Source organism: Vanessa atalanta, chromosome 10 (genome assembly GCF_905147765.1).
Source record: "Vanessa atalanta chromosome 10, ilVanAtal1.2, whole genome shotgun sequence".
Taxonomy (NCBI): domain Eukaryota; kingdom Metazoa; phylum Arthropoda; class Insecta; order Lepidoptera; family Nymphalidae; genus Vanessa; species Vanessa atalanta.
Genome location: NC_061880.1, coordinates 2,368,824 through 2,392,015, shown reverse-complemented (window position 1 = coordinate 2,392,015; position 23,192 = coordinate 2,368,824). Strand labels below are relative to the sequence as shown.

The 23,192-nt window shown below is 32.0% G+C and overlaps 1 protein-coding gene across 1 annotated transcript in view; it reads right to left on the bottom strand.

The window, feature by feature from the left end:
* The window catches only part of LOC125066882 (monocarboxylate transporter 2-like), a 50,301-nt gene that overhangs the window by 724 nt on the left and 26,385 nt on the right, over positions 1 to 23,192 (bottom strand). The window contains exons 2-10 of the mRNA XM_047675189.1: positions 20,600 to 21,026; positions 10,772 to 10,945; positions 4,572 to 4,731; positions 3,744 to 4,051; positions 3,429 to 3,650; positions 3,194 to 3,331; positions 2,677 to 2,803; positions 1,045 to 1,139; positions 242 to 462 (exon numbers count right to left, since the gene is read on the bottom strand). Of these exons, the coding sequence (XP_047531145.1) occupies positions 242 to 462; positions 1,045 to 1,139; positions 2,677 to 2,803; positions 3,194 to 3,331; positions 3,429 to 3,650; positions 3,744 to 4,051; positions 4,572 to 4,731; positions 10,772 to 10,945; positions 20,600 to 20,882 (1,728 nt within the window). The 5' untranslated portion in view covers positions 20,883 to 21,026. The remainder of the gene's footprint in view (positions 1 to 241; positions 463 to 1,044; positions 1,140 to 2,676; positions 2,804 to 3,193; positions 3,332 to 3,428; positions 3,651 to 3,743; positions 4,052 to 4,571; positions 4,732 to 10,771; positions 10,946 to 20,599; positions 21,027 to 23,192) is intronic.

The window sequence follows — 23,192 nt, the reverse complement described above, 5'->3', positions numbered from 1 at the left end:
TTAAGTGCAATAGTGCTGTATTATAAATAAATATATATTAATTATTTTCTCATACTAGTGCACAATATAGTTATTTATTTATTATTAGTGAGTTATAAGAAAATGGCCTGAAATATGGAAAAAAGATAAACAAACCTTAGATTTACATGAATCTAAGGTTTGTTTATCTTTTTTCCTACTTCCATTAGAATAAGCTGTACTTATACATATATAAACATTATAAAATAAAACGTTTGATTACCTTATTACAACTAGTAATACAATCTCCCCCACAATCCAATTCCTCTAGTAGGTGTTCGGGTATGTCTAGATCTAAATCTAAATCTAATCCTCCTTCTTCACTGATGCACGTCAGTTCTGGAGGGAGATTGGGAGGGGGGGATCCAAGGCTGCCAGGACCGATGCTGTCTAGTAATAAATCTCGGCCAGCTCTGCCTGGTGCTACTAGTTCTGCTCCTAGAACTTTACACAAATAAGTACAGATGGGGGATAGAAAAAAAATAGTGTTTTATTATGTTGGTAATTTTAAGGTTCAATTCTTTCTCAAGTTCTTGTGTATTGCAATGTTTATAAATGGTTTGTTATGTATGTATGTCTAAAATCTTAAAAACTGTAGTCTAGTTAATATTTATAGTTAGCTAAAAAGGTAATGTTGCATTTTTATGATTGATTATATATATATATATATATGTTGCAATTAAACTACAATGTGATTATGGATCTAGTTTCAATCATAAAAATGCAACATTACCTTTTTAGCTAACTATAAATATTAACTAGACTACAGTTTTTAACTACAGTTTATATATATATATATATATATATATGTATTATGGAATAAATAATTTACAAATGGAATATGCAATTTAGTTTTTCCAATGTTGGGCAATTAAATAAAAATGATAATAAAGAATTGTTACAGAAAGTGAAAAAAACTACGTATGTGCGAATGTGTGTGTGTGTGTATGTTGCGTGTGTGCGAATGTGTGTATATTTGTCAAGGAGTAACATGCCATTTCTATATAAATTAAGTGTTTGTGTTACCTAATGCAGTTGCAGCCCCGGTAGCGGTGCGCGGCTCGCGATCGCGGTTGCGCGACGTTGCTGTCGACTCGCACCCAACCGTACCGCCATTTTCTCTGAAGAAATAATACAATAATATATGGTATATAATAAAAGGTTTAAAATGTCGGGATATTTCAGTGGTTAGAACACGGGAATCTTAACAGTTTGCGGGCTTAAACTCAAGCAGCATGGTGGAACATACTTCAAAACTTCTTGTTCAAAGATGGACGGAGTTTAGAGCCTAGTAGTTGGATATTTTCTGGCTGTTCATTTTTATAAAATATTTAAATTGATATTTAACCATTATTATTGATTGAACATGAAAGTCATAATATGTTGGATAAGAATTATTTAGTACTCTTATTATTTATATATGAATAAATCTTTGATGACTTGAAAACAATAAATTGTATCTTTCGAAAATCTGCATCAAAAATGTTTTGCATCTTATTGAAATATATCGAAATAGTTTTAAAAACATGCGTTGAATTGCTTTTTACGTTTGAAAGGCGAAATACAGTAGGGTATAAAAGGCGAGGGACTTGTAAGATTTCATTTCCATTACTAGCTGCTCATTCATAGTGTTGGAATAGTCAATATTAGGTCCTAACGTATGAAATTGGCGTTGTACGTACGGAAGGAATGTAAAGTCAATTTTGTTTTTGTAAAATATGTTATAATTTAATATGCACCGTTGTTATCTGTGCACTTTTGCCACCTCATAGGTAGTTAATTGATCCCTTTACTAAAAAAAACATGGGGGCGAGAATCAATAAACTTTTTGAAGGCGGTTTGGTAAGAAGTTGTCTAAATTCCAGAAAAAATTATAATCTGTTGAAGCAAGGTCCGGCATATACGGTGGATGTCGCAGACATTCCAATTGTAGCTCATCCAACTTAGTGGTTGTTTGTTGTGTAGTGTGTGGTCTCGCGTTGCCGTGAAGCAGCAGTGGCCTAGAGTGATTGATCAATGTCGATTGCTTAGCAACTAGGTCTTCCTTCACGGTTTACAGTTGCTGACCATAGATATCTCGTTTGGCCAGATTTTAGAAAGCTGTAGCGAACGACACTGGCTCTAGTCCACCAATCGCTCACAAGTGAGACTGAGTCAATTTTCGTTTGGCTGGGTCCCAGGGTTCTGTCATTGCGACGAACTCTTCCGATTATCGTACAGTATCCACTTTTCATCATATGATTCGATTTAAAATCCCTTCATTATACACAGCAGTCGATGCGTTTGCAAGTTCGATTCACTCAATTCATGAGGTACCCATCGAACTCGTACTCGTAAATATACCGATATTTCATGTTTTCCATTATGCGGTAGTAAGCGACGCCAAAGAATAAAATAATGAGAAAAAAATAAATGAATGACTGTTTTCAAAACTAAAATGTACCAGCTAAATGAATTTATAAATTTGAATTTGGAATTCTTAACCAAAGGGAGATATTTAATATAAAAGTGGTCAGTAGGCAAAACGCTAATTTCATATGTTAGGATCTATTATATCAGTGCTTATCGAAAGTTATAATTATGAACCCCCAGGAGCACCATTTGTTCGCCTGTATTCTTATTATAAATTAAATCATTTGTGGATGTAGGTAAACATACTTGGTGTGTTTGTTAGCGACGCTGCGACGGTGCAGGTCGATGCAGAAAAGCGACAGGGAACCAATCAACGAGCACGTTGAGCTGAAGTAATAACCAGCTTTGCCGCCGCAACCCACATTTATGTACCCTGGTTAAAAATAAAGATTAAAATCAGTATCATATGTACATATAAAAATTAAAGCTATTGTTCATAAAGAATGTTTTGTTAAAATTTTAGCGAATTCTAACTCGACTGAATTAAAGATTTGTACTGTTTTTGGACGTGCGTGAAGATTTCCGTATTTTCAGAAAATCATCTACTTACAAGAGGTGGTGCGAGGGTCGTATCGGATATATTAAATAAATAAAAAAAAACAAAAGTAATTTATAATATGCTTTTGTGTCAATCAATTTAATATTACTTGTTTTTAATATTATTGGTGTTGATATGATGTGACTTCTCACTTGTATGGAAATTAAAAGAAAATTGCGTAAATAGAATCTGTTTATAAATAGAGTTCAATGTTCCTTGTCATACCTGATAGTGGCACCCCAATAGCGATGGGCACGGCCTGTGAGCATTGCACAAAACCCCACGTGCGTGCGAAGTTTCGGGAACGTACTCGTTCGTACGTATACATTTTTAACGAATAGTGGTACCCGCCGCAAAAAATACCTGTATATTTATACATTTTTTGTTGAAATCAGTTCAATTGACAATATGAAATATAAAAAAGAAAATTAAGGTGCAAAAGAAAGGCAAATAAACTAACCGTAGACCCAAGCAAACATCACATATCCTCTATACGAGCCTTCAACAGCCGTTAGCGCCATAGTGGCTAACGCACACACAAACACTGCAGCTTGGGTGAGGTACTGTCTAGCTATACGGCACTCAGCTGAGTTTTGCCGTACTAGCAGACCAAATGCCGCACATCCGACTGCCCATGCTAAACCGAGGTATGCTTGGAGTAGCTCCGCTGTGTCGCCTAATCCTAAAAGTATATTATATGTATATTAAAAAATATAACCATAACCATAAAGGATTAATGTGGCTGACTCATAAAATAAATGGCTTAATTACTAACCTTCTTCTTCGGCGTGATAAGCGAGATAAAATATCGGTGTGTTGATCCCAAACGCTGATATTCCAGTTGACATTAGTAAGATTCTCACAGTTTTAGACCGTAGAGTAGAGAAGTCGAAGAAAGGTTGCCTGTCGTCCGTTTTATTTCTATCCTTCATTTTCCGTTTAATTTTGTTTTGGTTTTTAAGATGTAGTATGGCACGTCGTTGTGGGTGGTACAATGAGGCGGAGCGGTAAAATGTTCCGAGTATGAAAGTAACAAAAACGACTCCTGTAACCGCTTGTAGACCCAATCGCCAACCGATAGCTCTGAAATAAGTAATGGCGTTAAAATGTCTAGTGGATAGTCCAAAAATGCCTTGTATCAGTAAGTTTTCCTGTGCTCATTAATTATGTTACATATAAGAATAAAATAAGCTGTAAAATGGGCCTCGAGACGTGCATTGCCCAGGGGCGCCGACATCGTCCCGAAATCGACGGTTAATCCGGCCATGTCTTTATCCCATCGTATTAACGTAGTAAAATAATATTTAAATTGTCTTCTCAAGATTCGACGAGGTCTTAACCTTCTAAATATTATTTACATATGTGAGTACGCCAGAAGACTATGTTAGAGTAGGGTCTCTGTCGGAGGACTCTGGAGTAATAATCAGTATATTATGTAATTAGTAGTTAAACGAGACAATAATTTTGTAGTGATAAAAGTACAGGAATAATGGTAACTATATACATGGGAACATGTAATCGTGGAAATAAAAATGACGCTAGAATTTTCTGGTTAGGTTTTCAGTATAAAGTGGATCAATTTTCGCAAATTGTAATATTTTACCTGATGGCACTTTTGATGAAAGTCGACATGACAGCTATGCCGAGACCGCTGCCACTTACAATGAAAATCTCTACGAGCTCTCGTCTCCTTTTGAAGTATTGAGCCACCATTAACGTTGAGCAGTCTCGAGTCAAACCGACGCCTACACCGACGACAGTTCCTGAAATGATTATAAGAATAATTTGTACTTAAAATAGCTATGATAATTATATTTATTAAATAAACGGTATTATTATATTAAATAAAATAATTAATATGACTGAAATTAACCAATAATTGTTAAAATGCCGAGACGGCAAAGGAATGGTTAAAACGCGTACAGTGCGATTGCTAGTTGAAACCTAGGCAAACATCACTGAAATTCCATGTGCTAAATTTGTGTTTATAATTAATCTCATATATCAACTCAATTAGGAATCTAATAGTTGTATAAGGTCTAAATTTCCTCAAAGGTAGAGGAGGTTTTAGCCCAGTAGTGATACATTTTCACATTTACTTTACAATAATAGTTACTGATATTATAATAATACAAGTTAATTAGAAGATGGAATATCGTAAGAGATATTATAATAAAATTTAAAAAAGAGAGACTAATAGATTAGAATAAATTTATTAATACATAAATACGAATGTTTCCTTCGCGCCCTTCCACGTCAAACAGACGGCATGCATTAAAAATATAAACTAATTTGTATTATTTGGCTGTTTACATTCTTACATTAGTCATTTCACGCACACTAATAAATCCTGTAAACACGAGCGTCATTCAACTAATGTAAGAATACTAATAAATTAAATAAGTGTAAATGAAATAACTTGCACCTTGCTAAATATACTTTTTCGAGTAAGTAATATGTGGATATTTGTTATTATTATTAATAATAATAATTGCATTAAACATGACATACATAATTATACATGTTATAAACTAACGTTATCAATTACATTAAATTTATCATTTGCCATGCATAAGATTACAAAGTACTATTAAGATTAAAAATCAATAAGATATTTTTTTTGCTTTAAACGTGACGTACCTAATTTATACATGTAATTTAATATAAAAGAGCTTGGTAAAAAAATCAATTAATTTATTTATAAAGTGTTATAAAAGATAAATTTATGTAAATGATCTCAACAACTTTATGTGCTGATTGTAAAAACAGTACTTAATATAATACAGTATGTATATCGAATAATAAAACCTTATACTAATCCAACAACCGTGAACGTGTTATGTGCGTCAAGATTGATTACATTTAACGAAGAGTAAGCGCGAAATTGTAAATATTTCATGTAAACATGAAAATAATCGTCGCGTTGTGTATATATGTGATAGCATTTTGGTTTAATGTTAGTAAATATAGTCATGTAAAATATAATCATGTATTTAATAATTAAACTCATAACTCTTCAGATATTCTACCGCTAAACAGCAATACTAAGTATTGTCGTATTTCGGTAACTATAGACATAATATCTTATTTCCCAAGGTTGGCGACGCATTGGCAATTTAAAGGAATGGTTAATATTTTTTACAGTGACAATAATAAAAAAAAAAAACATTAAATACCATTTATGAAATAAAATAAAAAATAGCATTATTCGCAAAAGTTGTGGCGCGAATCTTTTCGAAAAATCTTCCTGGAAAGACGAATAACAATTTCGTGACGTTTATTACACACTGTGGAAGGATTTTGGGGTGGTTGGCGAAGTAGTGTGTGTGAAGGTTAAGGCGAATGAAACCACTCGAAGCAACTAATTTGATGAAATTCTATATTTAATGCGTATTTTTCAGGATCTACTGCAATGCTATTCGGTAAAACTGACTTCCTATCTCAATTGTGAAATGTCTTAAACCGACTTACGTTTTGTCGCATGTATCCTTAAAATAAGTATTACTTATAATAAATGACGCATGTTCTACGGCGAGTTTCGAATTTGTTCTTGCCGATTAGCTACTAATCTGATTTTAATAATACTGTTTACTAGTAACTATAAATATAATGAGAAATTTTAAGAACAGACAGATGTGTATTACCAAAATTTGTCGTGACGCCATGTATCGCACGTAATAACATAGAATTCGGTGCATCGTTATTTAAAATGAGATATGCAATTTTCGTAGAAAGCTCTTATCTCTATAGTATACTATGAAACCAAGAGAACAGCATCATAAATATGCCGCCACTGAATCTAGTTCAGTGAAACAGTGGAAGTAATAAAGTTGGAGCGTCTGACAGCACGTGAGAACTACAGGGGCATCTTCCAGGATACGGACGCTTATCGTACAAAGGGCGTTCTAAGTGATATACACAATCAATTCGATTTGAACCTCCGTATACAGCTAGATCTATTGAGATGTTAAAAAGATTTATGTCTGAAAATGATAACAATTTTATTTTAATTGAATTAACAAAGTTTTTAATTTTTTTTGCAAAGTAATTATATTTTCTAAAGTAATACAAAACGGTCAATGAAAGTTAATAATAAAATGTTGTAAATTACTTGTAGCGAGACTATGGATGTCGCTTCCGCCCTCGATTTTCGGTAAAGTCATGTGATTAAAGTACATTTATATTATGTATAGTTCTTATTTGTCTACTTGCATGTAATACGTAATTAATGTATCTAAGTAATTTATGTGTTGTGTTCATGTGTTTTATTTATTCATATTGATATCCCGTCTCTGCAAAGTCGAGACATAGTTCCTTGGATAAGGTATTAATTTAAATATATACATATTTTAATAGATACCTCTACTCACAATTACTCACAACTACTATGTAATAAAAAAAAAAGTAAATAAAAACATTGAGTACTGAGTTTGAAACTTGAATCCAAACACCACTTCTCGGTGAAACTTACAGTAGTAAGTTGTAGTTTCATAACTAGGTAGTAGTTCGTCCCGACTTCGTACGGGTTAAATTCATACAGAGTTACAATTCCCACTTACTTCTCTTGAAGTTGAAATTTCCAAGACAATCTCTCACAGCGAGCGTTCAGATCGCGAAAATTTCAAGTAAATGGACCTATAGTTTTGGAAATCTCGCGACGAGTCAATCAGTGGTATTTTATTTTAAACCTAAAATCTACATACATCGATTTTAAAATGTGATAAAATTATAGAAGAAAACAAATGTAATTTAATACAAATAAATAATAATTTAGTATAATATTTTATTTATTATGATATTCTGTAATAATTGAAACACGTGATGCTAAAATACTTATGATACTTCTTGAATTAATAGTTTTTACATTATTTTCGATCTGCATTATGTATATTATATCCTCGCCTAGTTAATGAATTATCCACTGATGTACGGGATCATATTACTCCTCGTAACTTTAAGAAGAAACTAAAATCATACTTTTTAAGTAAGTTTTGATAGTTTATACACATATTTATCTGTAGATAACGAACCTAGATCTAACTCTATGTAGCATTTATTACAAATGTGAGTGATTTTCTGATGCTAGCTATAAGTATTTTGTTATGGAAACTTTTATGTATAAATAAATAAAAAAATAAATAAATATTATCTGTGATTAAATTCGTTCACAGTTTATTTAATACAGTCACGTCCGACCTAACCTTATTATTACAGTAAAAAAATAATTGTGTCATATATTTTTGTGTCACAAACGAGAAATCAAATGTTATATTATTTGAAAGTATATTTGTTGCATTGTTATGAAAGAGTATTGTTAGTGTAATGCATATAAATAGGTTTCTTAAAAGCTATTAATGTAACAGGAAACAAGTCCTTTGAATATCCGATTCCGTTCTTTGAATTATAAAGTAGAAAAATAAAAACAGTAACTTCCAATGACCGTATTGTATTTATTACATTGGGTAAAATTGCGGCTTTACATAATGTCTCCTCTCCCCATTGCTCTGAATCGTTGGCTGCTGCTTTTAATGTACGCGATACCGTTACGACATATATTTTTTTGTCGAATAAAATCATATTAAATGATAATAAATAAGATATTAGTAACAAGAGTAGCAATGCTGCTTTTTAAATTATATATTTATATGTATGATATGAAGTCTTATTTTTTAGTCTTTGTCGAATGATTTATTATATGATATAAGTAGGCACATGGGGTACCGGACTGAAAGTCACCACCTTGGTGCTTTTAGAAATATTAATCATTCCATTATACCAATGACTTATTGACTATTATATTCAGAGGTCACAGACTGAAATAAATGTATCAGGAACATACATTTCCAATAGCTTACCTAAGGAAAAATATGTATTTCAGTGGATAGTGCTCTCCTAACATAAATGCCATTTATTGACATATTACTAAATCTATTAAAGAAGTTTTGTTGCAAATCTTATTCTTATAAATATTTGCACAATTTTGATATTTAATATTATATTAAAGTGTATTTTAGTTCTGAATTTTAAAATAGACCACAATTAAGTTCATCCTATACACTGCTTAGGTACAAATGTACCTTTGCTGTTTATAATATTTTAAGTTTTTAGTGACATTCATATGTCATCTTAATGTGAAAATGACTCTATCTTGATTCTGAAGAATTAGCAAAAATAAAACAACAAGTATTAACATATTCAAACAGTTCCTAATTACGTTGATGCTTTCGGTGCTTTGATTTAGATCGGCGATCGTATCGACCGCGGGAGTCAATCAAATTGCATTCAGCGCCAAGCGTAGTCTCAATTTAAATGCTAATACAATTTCTGCCGGTCGCTACGACGTTATCCTTGAAGATAGTCAGCTTAGCGCGTGCATTTATGCAACACACAGCGTTATTTTTGCGGCGCCATTCCACGCCACACGATGTTGCACTCTTGTATTCCTAGCTTTATAAATGCTTCGTATTATCGTATTCTGTTTCGGTATTTTCAGGAACGATTTAAGATTCGATTTTTAAATTATATGTTTTTTTTATTACACTTGTAATATGTTTGATACTAAATATAATAAAAACGAAATTAAATACTCATAAAAGGTTAGTACGTAACCTATAAATTATGCTAAATGATTATCATTTCGTTATAAGTCGTGACTGAACGTCTAGATCTGTATTCCGTTTAGAACCATTTATCTTTTTCTTTATAGGACGTAGAAAATACCTGTCAATACGTTAAATACTTATTTAATTATTTAATAATTTATAAATTAGTATAAGAATTATTTATTACCGGATATAATTTTGTGTATCGAATTTGATTTAACCTTTGGCCTTTCTTTGGCCCATATTACAATTATATTATTTCAGATGATAAAGTCTTCGAGTATGCCTGTTTCAATATTAAATTTATACATCCGACTCGAACGTGCGGTTATTGAATTACGCTCATTTACCCGCAGTGCCAATTACGGCTACCTTTGATGTTCTTAAACGGGTGTCGGTGTAATGTAAGTGATAAAATAAATTGAGCCGTCACGTCAGAACGCTGGAGATTAAACCAATTGTTTATATTTGGATTTCCACTAACATATATATATATAATTTGTATGTTTATATAATAAGTTTTAAATATAAATTCATACATTTTCTTATTAATGAAATCTTTTGGTAAGTTGTGTTATATATATTTAAATAATGTAATGTGAATACACACTTGAGTTTTAATTGTGAATGTAATTACTTATAATTTAAAATCTTAATGAATGAAGATTAATTCGTTTTTAATTAAACTCTTTGTAAAATATGTCACTAGTTTTGCAAGCTTCAGAACGTGCAAGCGTCTGGGTGTGCTCTACTCTCGCTATGCCAACTCGCGACAGTTAAGCAAAATGAAATGATCCTAATTTCTTAAGGAACACGTAATATCATATAAAAAAATAACACATATATAATCAGTTTACACAACGAGAGATATTAAATTATAATGTTAAATGTATATTTATTTAATTTATACAACAAAAGTTGCAGTTATAATAATGTACCTTTCGCTTTTTATAGGAGATAAATAATATTTTTTTTTATTTTACTACCAAATTCACTTCTGAATTTATATTTTAATGTCAAATAAATAAATATAAAAAATAAAATCAGATAATAAGTGTTTTCTTTGTTCAAATATTCTAATAATAAAGTTTAAGCGAAATTAAATTCTTACTAAAATAATATGTATAAGGATATTTTTAATGTTGTTGTTAAATGACATTAATTAATAAAATAAATAAATTAAGCTAATTGTGATATTTACCGTAACTGAAGAATAATTGATGGAATTGTGTAGCAAAGGATGTAAAAAGACAGCCCAAGGCGGCGACCAGCCCGCCTACGACCGCTGTGACGCGCGTAGATTTGCGCACGCAGAGCGCAACCGTAACTGGCGACAGAGCAAGTGCGACGCCAGCTGAAATTGCGCCGAGGCAACCTGAAAAAAATATCCAATAAATTTCTAGGTAACAACTAACTGACAAGGGAGATGATTCATTGGGCCGAACAGGTGGATGTAAATCAAGGGTTCAAATTCTGGCAAAATACCATATACCATTTGTCTAAGATTTCATGTGCTTAATTTCCTTAAGGTAAGAGAGGTCTTTGCCGTAAGTTGCCTCAATAAATGTAGATTTTCAAAATCCAAATTGATTCAGCATGCCTTGCTTAAGCTAAATAATATAAGGAATTGTTTAGATTAATGAACTAAAATATAATTTGCTTAAAAAAATACACAATACATATTAAGAGTTTCTAATTTTAGAAATTTTAGAATTTTTTCTTAGACTACTGATGAGCCAACACCTAGAACTAATGAGAATAGTTACCTAGATCAAGGACAGACCCCTGGTCTAGGCTCAGACTTTGAACTTGATTAAAACAGCAATGAGATCCAATTTTGTAAAAAATCCGTATAATTTTACCTGCCTGAAATCGTCTTCATAAGATCAAAGAACTTTAAGCGCTTAAAATTCATTACATATAAGTGAGTATTTGTGTCTCGAGCACTTAAGCGGCTTAATAAATAACAAATAATATAGTGTTATTTTAATTCATAAAGTTTTACGAATCAGTGAATTGTAATAAAAGAGGCACGTTTTATACGAGAGGCGCAATATATTACGCGGCATAAATGCAGGGACGACACGAGTTTAAGTGGCTATTAACCGCGAAAATATCTTTAATTATCGTATCATCTGCGAGACAACGCGTACGTCGGTATATCACGTTTAGTTTACCGACGACGGTGGTAAAAAGATCTTGATATTTTATTGTAATTCAGAGTCATAAAAAAACGCGTGCAAGAATGCATATTGCGATTATATACGATATACGATTAACTTTATATATGTATGTTAAGTTTTTATTTGGAATCGTTATTTAGCGGTGCTTATCTTAACGTAAAAGTTTTACTGTAAAATAAATTAACTGCCAGGGGACCAATTTTACCAACTTATACCGTTTATGATACGTTCCCGATTTTATTACGATTCAACTTTGACTATTCCTCATAAAAATAAATCTCGGCAGAACGATTCTGAGACAAGTCACTTCGTCTATCACTCGTGAAATGTTGACAATCGATTACGTGCATCCTATCACACATAGTATAAAACAAAGTCGCTTCCCGCTGTCTGTCTGTCCCTATGTATGCTTTGATCTTTAAGACTACGCAACGTTTTTTGAAGCGGTTTTTTTAAGTAGATAAAGTGATTCAAGAGGAAGGTTTATATGTATAGCATATGTATTATATAGTAGAGAAATACTGATAAATTTCGAAGTTTCTAATGTGTTGACGTAAATAAACTACTTTTTTTTGCGGTTAGGTACATGGCAAACGCTGGCTGAACCTTACGAGATTGGTAAAAAAATATACTACAGCATTGTAATTTTAAAAAGACCTCGATAGTATATGTTTGTCTCATAGGGATAACAAATGATAACCATTTTTTATCTTTTACTTTTTACGAGAAATAGTGGTTTATTTATGAAGCGATTTTAAGTTAATTTTAATACGTAAAGCATTAATCCTTATCCAATTAACTAACATAAGTACATTGTGCATTTAATATTTAATTATGAACCTGAACTGACTGAATAAGCTGTGAACGTTGTATATAAAGACATTCTTTACTTTATTCGGCGTGCGAAGCCGGGGCGGATCGCTAGTAGATTTTATAATTATTATAGGCAATGTCATATATAACGTTCTGACATTTCACGCTCGTTTTCTGCGGTGAGATTCGAGTTTCTTGATACAGAATAATCTCACAATTATTTTTATCGTTTACGATACAATCCTTATTATATTTAGATCCAACTTCGTCCGAAACGCAACTAGATCATTATGTTAGTAAAGTAGGAAAATGTCGGAACGGCAACGTTACGATTTTATTGCGATAAAGTAACAATTTGTTAAGAACAGTTGAAGAATTGGTACCCTGTAACTGACGGACAGATAGGCTAAGGGCTCTCCGTTTTAGGAGAATTAGGAATTTACCACCACAAATTTTCAATGCGGATTTTTGGATACACATTTTGGAGATTTTTTGTGACACATGCAAATTTTCATGATGTTTTCCATCACCTATAAATGCAAATTGACACATGAAAATGCAGTGGTTCATCACCTAAGCGAGTTTTAACCTACAATCTACAGTTAAGATTCAGTTTTTGTTACCATTGGCCATCTCGGCCTTTAGTATTTCTTAGGAACGGACATTGAAATTAAATAAAACTACAGTGATAGTAGGTCCGACTGTTCGTCATTGAAGATTGAAGGTTGATGAGCCAGTGTAAGGCACAAGGTATATAACATTATGATTTGCTTGATTGAACGCATTAAAGGTGTAAGGAGTAGTTTAGATTATTTGCAGTGAAGTATTTCATTCATTCATTATTCGTAGTTGAAGGACCATTAACTTTGCGGTAGAAATTCTTAGACTGCTTTTCAAAATAAAATAAAAAATACAGTTCATAAGAAAAAGGTTTTTGTCTGAAACTATGTATCTACGGAATATGTATCTACAGTTCTTTTGTACGTATACGATTCGCTTCATTTCAATTAGTATATATGTACGTGATTTCAATGAAATAATTTAGGAATACTTTTAATTAAAGCGTTCAACGCAACTGTTACTTCAAGTTCAAGATTGTAATTATTAATATTTTCATAAAATGTGTTTTTGAATGTATTTCTTTTTAATAGTTTAAAAATACTAAGCTCTTATTGTATTATTCACCGAAGGATTTAAACATTTTCCAACCAAAATTTAACAGCATTTGCTGTTAAGTTTTAGCCGCAATTTAAAATGAATATTTTCTTTACAAACTGTAATTATAAACACAGAAGATTAATTTTATTTGATCCGTTTTAAATGAAGAATATTTGAAACGGAACAAGAGTTTACAAAGGGAACAAAGAATAAACAATTTGTCGATATTTTTTCGTTTGACATAATTTGATGCTCGTTGCTATGTATGTAATTGAAAACGGTTCCCTATATTTCTAATCTGCGTTCGCAAATCCACCATTGGTATAATTAACTTAAAATATAAAGAATTATCTGACCCTCAATATATAATGCCTGGCAACATTATTCCAAGTCTTTTTCTTTGTGACTTTGTCTCTTTTTCTAAGTATACGCCCAATTAAAATAACGATTAATGGGACGTGTTTATACAAAGACGATTTAGTGTTCCATTCATTTGCCATCTCCAGTCTCAGTAGTAACGTTCGAGTATAAATCATGTCCTTTATCGCAACGTAAAGAATAACCACATTTCATTGGAGGAGCGGATTTATGACAATTATTTACATTTCCTCTTTACAGTGTTGTCCTATTTGAAAATTGAAATAGGTGTATTTAAAATACGAAGATACTTCTAGAACAATCTAAGTGGTTTGAAAAAGTGCTAAAAACTTAAATTTTTATATTATTATCGTATTATTACACTAATATTATAAAAAGGCAAATTTTGTATCAGATTTTTTGAAACTTACACAAAAACTACTAATCCATTTGATTGAGGAAATTATCATAAGATATTCTAGAATAAAAGAAGATTTAAAGACGTTTCACACAACTATAAATACAAATAGTATATTTAGTTTAAAAGTACTAATCATACAATGATATCACTGGACCATTGTCTTAAAAGAGTTTCACAGTTAAGTTCACAACGAAGGCGAATCGAGGGGCTGACAAACATTCCCATTCAAAAACTTTTGGACGAAAAGTTCAGAAGTTCGTCGACATTTTAAGTGGCAACGCATCAGCGCAACCGCAAAGCAGATATAGTAAAGAATTATTCTGCTAGACAATGTTTAATCTAGCAACACAGATTGATGAGTGTTGCTTTGTCTGAACTTTGTTTATCTGTTTCAGCCATCACGCCATGTATCTAGTTCTCCAGACGAAACAAAAGTAAATTAATGTAAACCTTATTATCTGATTATTTTGCGCTGGACGAAATATAATTGACCTTTGCTATAATTGCGACTTTGAAAAAAAAAATCATATGTCATTAAAATATTGTAATTATTATGTGTTATAACAATTAAAGTAATCAAAAAAGAAAAACGATACAACTATTTCGTTCGCTCAATAAAGCACGTGAAATGTTATGTGATCGTTATTTAGAAACGGGAAATTTTATCTTAACAATTAAGTATTATGTATTTAATCGGTATTTAACTGAATATTTATAACACCTATCAACTTACGGTCTCTCTCTCTTTTAATAATAGCATAAGAAGTTCGAAGATTATTTGTATGTAAAATTAAAACCTCTGCATATTATATATTGAACTTATTTTTGTATTCGCACCATTCGAATTATTATTAAAAAAATAAAAATTAAAACGTTTCCGAAGGTTTTCTTTACATTTAGAATATTTTAGATGGCACAGACTAATTTATTTCAGAAAATTATTTATCGTTTTCAATACTGTTTGACTGGACTTTTAATCAAATTCGGTGATTAGTGAACTGTTGAAGTTTTGTATCTTATGATAAATATTTTATAAAACAGTAGCCATTGTATCGAAATATACGATTGTATAATGGACAAGTTTGTTCTATAGTCAGTAACAAATGCAGCAGAACGTCTGCAAAGATCTTTACAGTGGTACCAATAGAAAGCGATATTGAATAGAAGTTTTGCCGTCTCATCGTCTTTTACATGTTTATGTACAGAACCAATACAATAAAAGTACGAACTTTCTTTACAATTTATTAATTTGACAATTATGTGAATTTATATTATGAGAAAAAAGTTTTAATTTAATATTTGTAATAACATCGTTACGCTACATAAATGTGTAAATAAAATTCTTTTTTATGAAATATTTATACGAAACGATATTTAAATATATTTTTTAAGTTTTGATTGTCGAAATTCCACCTTTTGTGTCTTATTATAGCTATTGAAAGAAATTTAATTATTTTTCTTCAATTATAAATAAAAAGAAAGTATTTACGATTTTTTTTCTATTTAATGTTTGTTTGCTTATATAAATATATATTTGTACATATATGCTCACAACTATTATAATTTAATATAATTGTATATTGAAAACAATGTAGACTGCAAATGTTCTTCTAAATAAATATTTTCTTGTCCTTAAACAGATGTTGAATGGACTTAGTCAAACGACAAATGCGCGACAAATACGAGTAGTACATACTTCAACTTTATGATACGGAACACATGGCGTTGACGTGGCCTGCGTTTTACGGATGAGTTTTAACATTTTGCTTTAAACTTTTTTTAGGGTTCCACAATAGTAACAATAAAATATAACAAACATATTCAATCTCGTAATACGAATTAAATATAATAAAATAAATATTTATAATAAATTGACAGTATTTTGTAGAGTTCACGTCTACTAAATTTATTTTTCTGATTATCAATATCTGTCCTATGAATATATTCATGGTAACATTTTATTATAAAGAAACAAGTAAAAATTGATGATTTTGACTTTGAATTTTTGTTAGTGTTCATGTAAAATATAAAAGATCTATAAGGCTCTAGACTTTATTTAGACTCAGTCGTTTTAGACTTACACAAGAGAGTTAACAATTAAGCGTTTTAATTAACTTTACAGAACCCTAAATAATTGTATAAAGATCATGATTGATGCACATTTTATTTTGCTGTAAGCAAAAATATATATCCTTGTACATTGGCGACGAGATAAATAAATAAAACTAATCAAAAGGAATTCCTAAGCCGTTGCGTAGATATATGCTACATTTTAATATTCTACCGGTTTCAAAGTTCAAAGGGAATTCGTTGATTTATGTCGCTTATTATGGTGCTCCAATGACTTGCGTTTTTTTTCAAACTGTCACATTATTGATTAGTAGGCCCCTCTGTAGGGCAGCTGATCTGCGGGTTAGAATATCCGTGGCGCCGTTTTTTTAGTAACTAATAAACTTTAGCGTCCTACTTCGGTTTTTTGTCTCTTCGGCTTCGTATTGATATGACAATTTATGTGCTTTTGTACTAAATATATGATTTGATTTCGTTGCGAAATGAATCAATACTAATATTATGAATGTGAAAGTATATCTGTCTTATTGTCTGTCTGTTCGCCGAAACAATTAACCGAATTTGACGAAATTTGGTAAGAAGCAAACTTAAACTCCAAGGAAGGACATAGAGTACTTTTTCCTTGCAAGTGACAACCAACCTCTAAAACGAAAGTGAAGTCGTGGGCGACAACTAGTATTATAGATAATTATTTATTTATCAAAACTTTAATTTGGCACCGTCGTTCTTGTTTTTACTGATTAATAAAAATATTAGTTCATAATTATCACTGAAAATACACATTTCTAGTTACTAAGTTATGATTGAGATCGGTGTCTTAATTCAATTGCACATGTATCAATCAATATTAAAATATATTAAAGATTAAAGGACGATTTCAAAGAAGCTAAATTATATTATTTATTGAACGTATGATTTGAACTAACGCAACATCCGAGAGACGCTAGCGAGTGCTAATTTATTACACGAAATTACCATTCCGTATCGCACAAATCACAGACCGCAGAACCGAAAGGCGTATTATGATGGAAATTCACAAATTATGAACGTCGCGGTGTACACGTCGCTTATCGCGGGACCTGTCGCCGAGCCATAACATATTAAACGTCCTCAGAGATGATAAATGTTCGGCGAGGTCGGCGCAACACACGTGACGTCGTCGTATCGGCTTCACGCCTCGCGTCGATTCTAATAAACGATTGGCAATGATTGGCAGTTAGGCGGGCGGCCACCCGTCTCTTCACTGGCCTTTTTGCCGGTCTGGCGCTTTTTACGAATATCAAGTAAAAAACACGCGTCATAATCGACGATTCATCTTGTACGTCATTTGGATGCAGTCGAATCATTTTGTAAATACTTTTTCGGTACATTGGCAATATCATTATGAATTCGTTTAACCAATAAATAAACTGCATTCATTCAGTTGCTATTATAGAATATCACGACAACTATTTATTATTATAAAAATAGTAATGGTTGTTCCATTTTTAAATATAGGATCAAGCTTATTACAAGATTTTATTACAAGATTTTAATCGTTGTTTTTTTTTAATAGAATAAATTTAAATTTAAAAGTTTTATTAAATTGAACTATTAGTTTCCTACATTATTTTAGTTAATTTAAAATTATAAATAAACACGATTAATTTATATAAAATAATTAAAATGTTTTTCGAATAAACATATCTTGGTTTTAAATCGTTTTGAAATAAGCTATGTAGCTTAACAAAAGTTGAGGCCTTTGCCAAACGGACAAAGACATCATAAAAAAAAATACGCACCACAAAATCAAATTACCCCTTAATTTACAGGCGATATTGTAATAATAATACGAAATATAATAAAATTAATAGTACAAGGAGGACTTAGAATTTTATTAGTCATGTGACGATCCATTTGTCCAAAATATAGCGAATGGCGACGAAGCCTGATATAAAGATAATGGCTCTATTAAATACGATAATCGATTCTTGACGACACTTAAGGCACATTATGTTATATTTATTGACTGTTAGTTTTATTATCTGTGAGTGTAACTGAAACAATTTGGAGTTATTCTGTGTGAAATAAAAGTGTTACATTGGAACTGTGGGATGCTAAAGACGGCGATCGGTTTTCGAATAATAAAACGCGAAAATGTAAGTGAATTTATTTATACTGGCGACTACGTTATATTTTCATGAATAAATCTAATGTTCGCAGACGATTTTATTTGTATGTATTTTAAAGCGGTTTAATCTAGTCAGTGGTGTCAAGTGGTGGAGTGATCGTTACTGAAGCTAAAACCCAAGGAGACCTCTGAATTTTCATTTGATATTTTAGAATTTTTATTTGCAAATATAAAATACGCTTAATTTATAAATTATTTTACTCCCAGTGAAAACCTCCCAGTGAAAGGGAAAACATCGTGGATATGCTCTGTGTTAACAATTCGTATTGACTTAGGTTTATAAGTTCCATCTATTATTTTAACATTAACTCATTATTATATATTATTATATTATTGACATTAATTCTGTCCTGTAACGCTGTCAGGGCTGAACTACTGAAACGAATTTGATGAAATTTGATATGAAGTAAGCTTGAACCCCGAGGACGTAGGCTTTATTATAACTAAAACTTGTCGAAGAACCTAAAACGCGAGCGAAGTCGCTGGCGAAAGCTAGTTATCTATAAAACGTGTGGAGGCCTCAGCCAAGCAATGGTATATACACGCTTCGATGAGTCACTGACACTAACGCAAGTCCTAAGCCGTTAAAAGTAGGTATGGGATATTACATAAAGAGTATTTTAAGTTCAGTGAGCACTCATATAGTTTTTCCCGTAATTCGTCTTCGGGGTTTTCATAGATGAATATTTAGAAGTATGGACGTTCGACATTTGAATTAAAATTAAAAAGCCATTGTGTATGTTTTGTTCCGGACTTAGGGGGAGTAATTAAAGCCCGTTTTACAACATCCGAGCCCCTGCAGTAAAAATTCTGAATAATTTAACAAAAAAATATATCTGTTTTATTAGAGAGAACAAAAGTTCACATTCTCGAAGTAATTCTTCCTATCACCATTGATTTGGATAAATTATTACTGTCGCATAATTATAACCAACTTCATAAGTCAAAGAATTTCAATAAAAAAAAATCCATTTCATAAGATTTTCTTTTGAAAAACTTCGTAATTCCTAACAATGTTAAATTCGGGTGCAGGCTACGTCAATAATTTATGTATTCAGCTAGCGAATATGAATTTCAATTCTTCCAAAGATAAGTATTCACATATATAGAGCTTCTGCTCTTGAAAAATGTCTCAAATCTTTCCGAAGATAAAACGATCGAGCTTATTGTTGAAATTTGAACGGCTGTTTGATTGATTCACTTAAATAAAGTGTGTTTACATGCAGAATTGTAAATATTGGATATGAAAAAGCCGAAATCGAGTTGAGTATAAACAAAGAGGAATATTACTAAAAACTGTTTTGTTGCGCGTCAAATATTTATCTAAATAGTAAAATATTATTGTTGACATTTTCATCATAATTTGGGTGTATTTATATGCTTTCGGTATGTTTGATGTACGCAGTGATGTTTTGAAATAACTTCGTCAACTCTCCAGACGCATTGAGAACTTATTGTCCCAACACTTACGAATCTCGATTGGATTTTGTCCAATTCACCAATCCCTTAGGGGCTGTAAATGATCGCTGGAAATAAATATTTGAACTAAACTGTCGTCACAAATATTTTGATGGATTAAGTTCTATAAGGCGTCTGCCAAATTTTATTTATAATAGTTATAAAAAAAGTTTTGCGTGGTAAATGTTATGATGTTAGTATAATTAACGAGTGTTATTTTTTTGTACTAATTCATTACGAATTTTTCATATATTTAATGGTTCAACGATGACAATGTTGTATTCACAGGTTCGATTTTAACTCTTTGAACAATTGTTTTTAAATTTTTTTTTGAACAATATTATCAACGAAGATATTTTAAAAAATTGTAGTACTTTTTTATTTTCATGACATTCTCACCTGCTTGCATTCGAACCTCGGGTCCAAATCGTTTTACGACCTCTACGGCTAGCACTGCGGCGGCTTGATGCAATCCATGAGCCAAGAGTTGTACAATAGTCGCTGCGGCCGCTACGCCCCATCCCCAGCCTCCTTCGGGGTAATAGTGGCGGGTTAAAGTCAGGAGTTGTCTTGGGTCGAGTTTCGTTTGGCGCGCAGGGGCACCTCCGCTCGCTTCTAGCACTAGCGGTAAGGATCGCGTGCGCAGCAGCGGCGCGCCGCCCGACGACCATGACTCTTCCATCAAAGCGCGCGCGCATCGTGCGCCGCCGTAACTCGCATCACCGCACCCCGTATACTCCACTCATGTCCACTCACACATTATACCTCACTCGAGGGAATCGTTTTTAAATAAAACACTAAATATATCGAACAGAAGCACACTTGACTGAAAAGAAAATTGACTTATCTTAATCGCGTGTAAATGATCGTATGAGACGTCGAAGATCTCGATTAACTTTGCGTTCATGATTGTCTGCCGCCCCTTTTTTGTTACAAATATGGCTTCGGCATCGATTGGATATCAAGTAAACTATCGAAATAAAGAGTCTCTATCGACATTGATTTGACATATCTATGAGTCTAAATGTAATAACGTCTGTAAGCTTGAAGATAGAATCATGGAGAAGTGGTCGTCTCGCCACACTCATATATATAAATCCTTTCAGACCTTACGTCGCTGTCCTTTACGCACTTAATCTTGTAAAGTTTTTATTGGTTAGGCATTTACTTTGGGCCAATTGCGTTGTGATCTTAGTTTAAAAAATTAAATATATTTTCGATGTAGGAGGAAAGATGCAATTGTTTCAAACGCAAAGTGTTTTGCACTTTAAAATATTTCAGCTACACTTAAAAGTGTTATTTTTTATCGTATTAAACCATAAATATTATGTATATATGGAATATGAAAACTTGTAGTATATTATCAATTATTTTTAGAGAGCATAAAATTCACGGTTATCACGTAGGTCTTAGTCAGATATAGACTAAATTTAAAGCGGGCAACTTGAAAGCCCAGATACATATATTAAAATATTGTATACTAGAACTTTATCCAAAACATGCTTTAAATTCTAGTAAAAGTTATTTGACTTAGTCGTTTGTTTCATTAAGGAATTACGAAAAGAAATCTCTTCTTGGTATTACCTACTACTAATTAATATAATAATATACACGGAAAGACTTATAAATACGAATAAAAATCCTTAAACAACTCATAATTACTGTCCAGATTCAAACCTGCAACACATAGTAATAAGATGTCCTCCACTGGGTTATTTGAGCCTTTCCTATATCTTCAGTAAATGGAAGCTAACTTTATACGAATGTGGTTTAAGGATAATGTGCTCGGTAATGGCGTTACATGTGAGATAAGAAACCAAATGGTGTGGAAATGTAGAAAAGATAGGCATACTACAAATTCATGGTAATTTGTGCTAATGTAATTAATTCAATTAATTATCTATAGCTTTATTATCCACCATGTGGTACTAGAATAGGATAGAACTTGGTTATTTAAATCCTAACCAACCTAAGGCCTAAAGCATTCCTAAGGAGCGTTGGAGCTAGGCGATCTTTTAGTCTTACATTACATTAGCAGCCTGTAAATTTCCCGCTGCTGGGCTAAGCTCCTCTCCCCTTGGGGAGAAGGTTTGGATCATATTCCACAACTCTGCTCCAATGCGGGTTGGTAGAATACACAAGTGGCAGAATTTCGTTGAAATTAGACACATGCAGGTTTCCTCACGAAATTCAGTGGAGCTTGCCTGGGTTTGAACCCGAAATCATCGGTTAAGATGCACGCGTTCTTCTAACCACTGGGCCATCTCAGCTTTAGTCTTATAAAAACAGTAAGCCTATTACATATTAGTCCTAAAGACTTACTTGTATATGTTATTGTATATAAATATATTTTTGTTAATTAATTTAGTGAAGCTATTAATACCGAGTTAAGTTTGTGACTGATATGGAAATTTAAGTGTGTTCAGGAGTTAAGTTTAACGATATTACACGTTTTAGCGAGCTTGTTTATTGGTAGTAATTTATTGCTGGAGAGGCGCAGGGTTGATCTTATTTTGGAGGAAATACAAAGTAGTTTATTTACATTTTGTAAAGATCATATAGTCTGTGAGATACGGGAATGTTTATTGATTTATTTACAAATGTTAATTTAATTATTCCACGCAGTGATCATTAGTATTTTTTCGTGTTTTTCTTTTTTTTTTATATCGCGTAAAATGAAGTCGCAATCCACATTGGCTGTTTGTACGTCTTCATTATTCAAAACTACGCACCGTTTTGACTTTTAGCTTGATTTAGTTTTCGGAATTATTAAGTGTATAATACATTACAGACATACAAACTATCGCTATTTTAATATTATTAAGGATTAAGGATATAGAATTAAATCAATCAGAAAAAGTAAAGTCATATAAGGGTTAAATATAAGGGTGGGAAAACGCGAGGCCTGCGGAAAAGAGTCTTAACGGTTGAGCTCCATATTTGCCCCATGCGAAACAAAAAGTATGTATATAACAATAAAGAGGAAAAATAT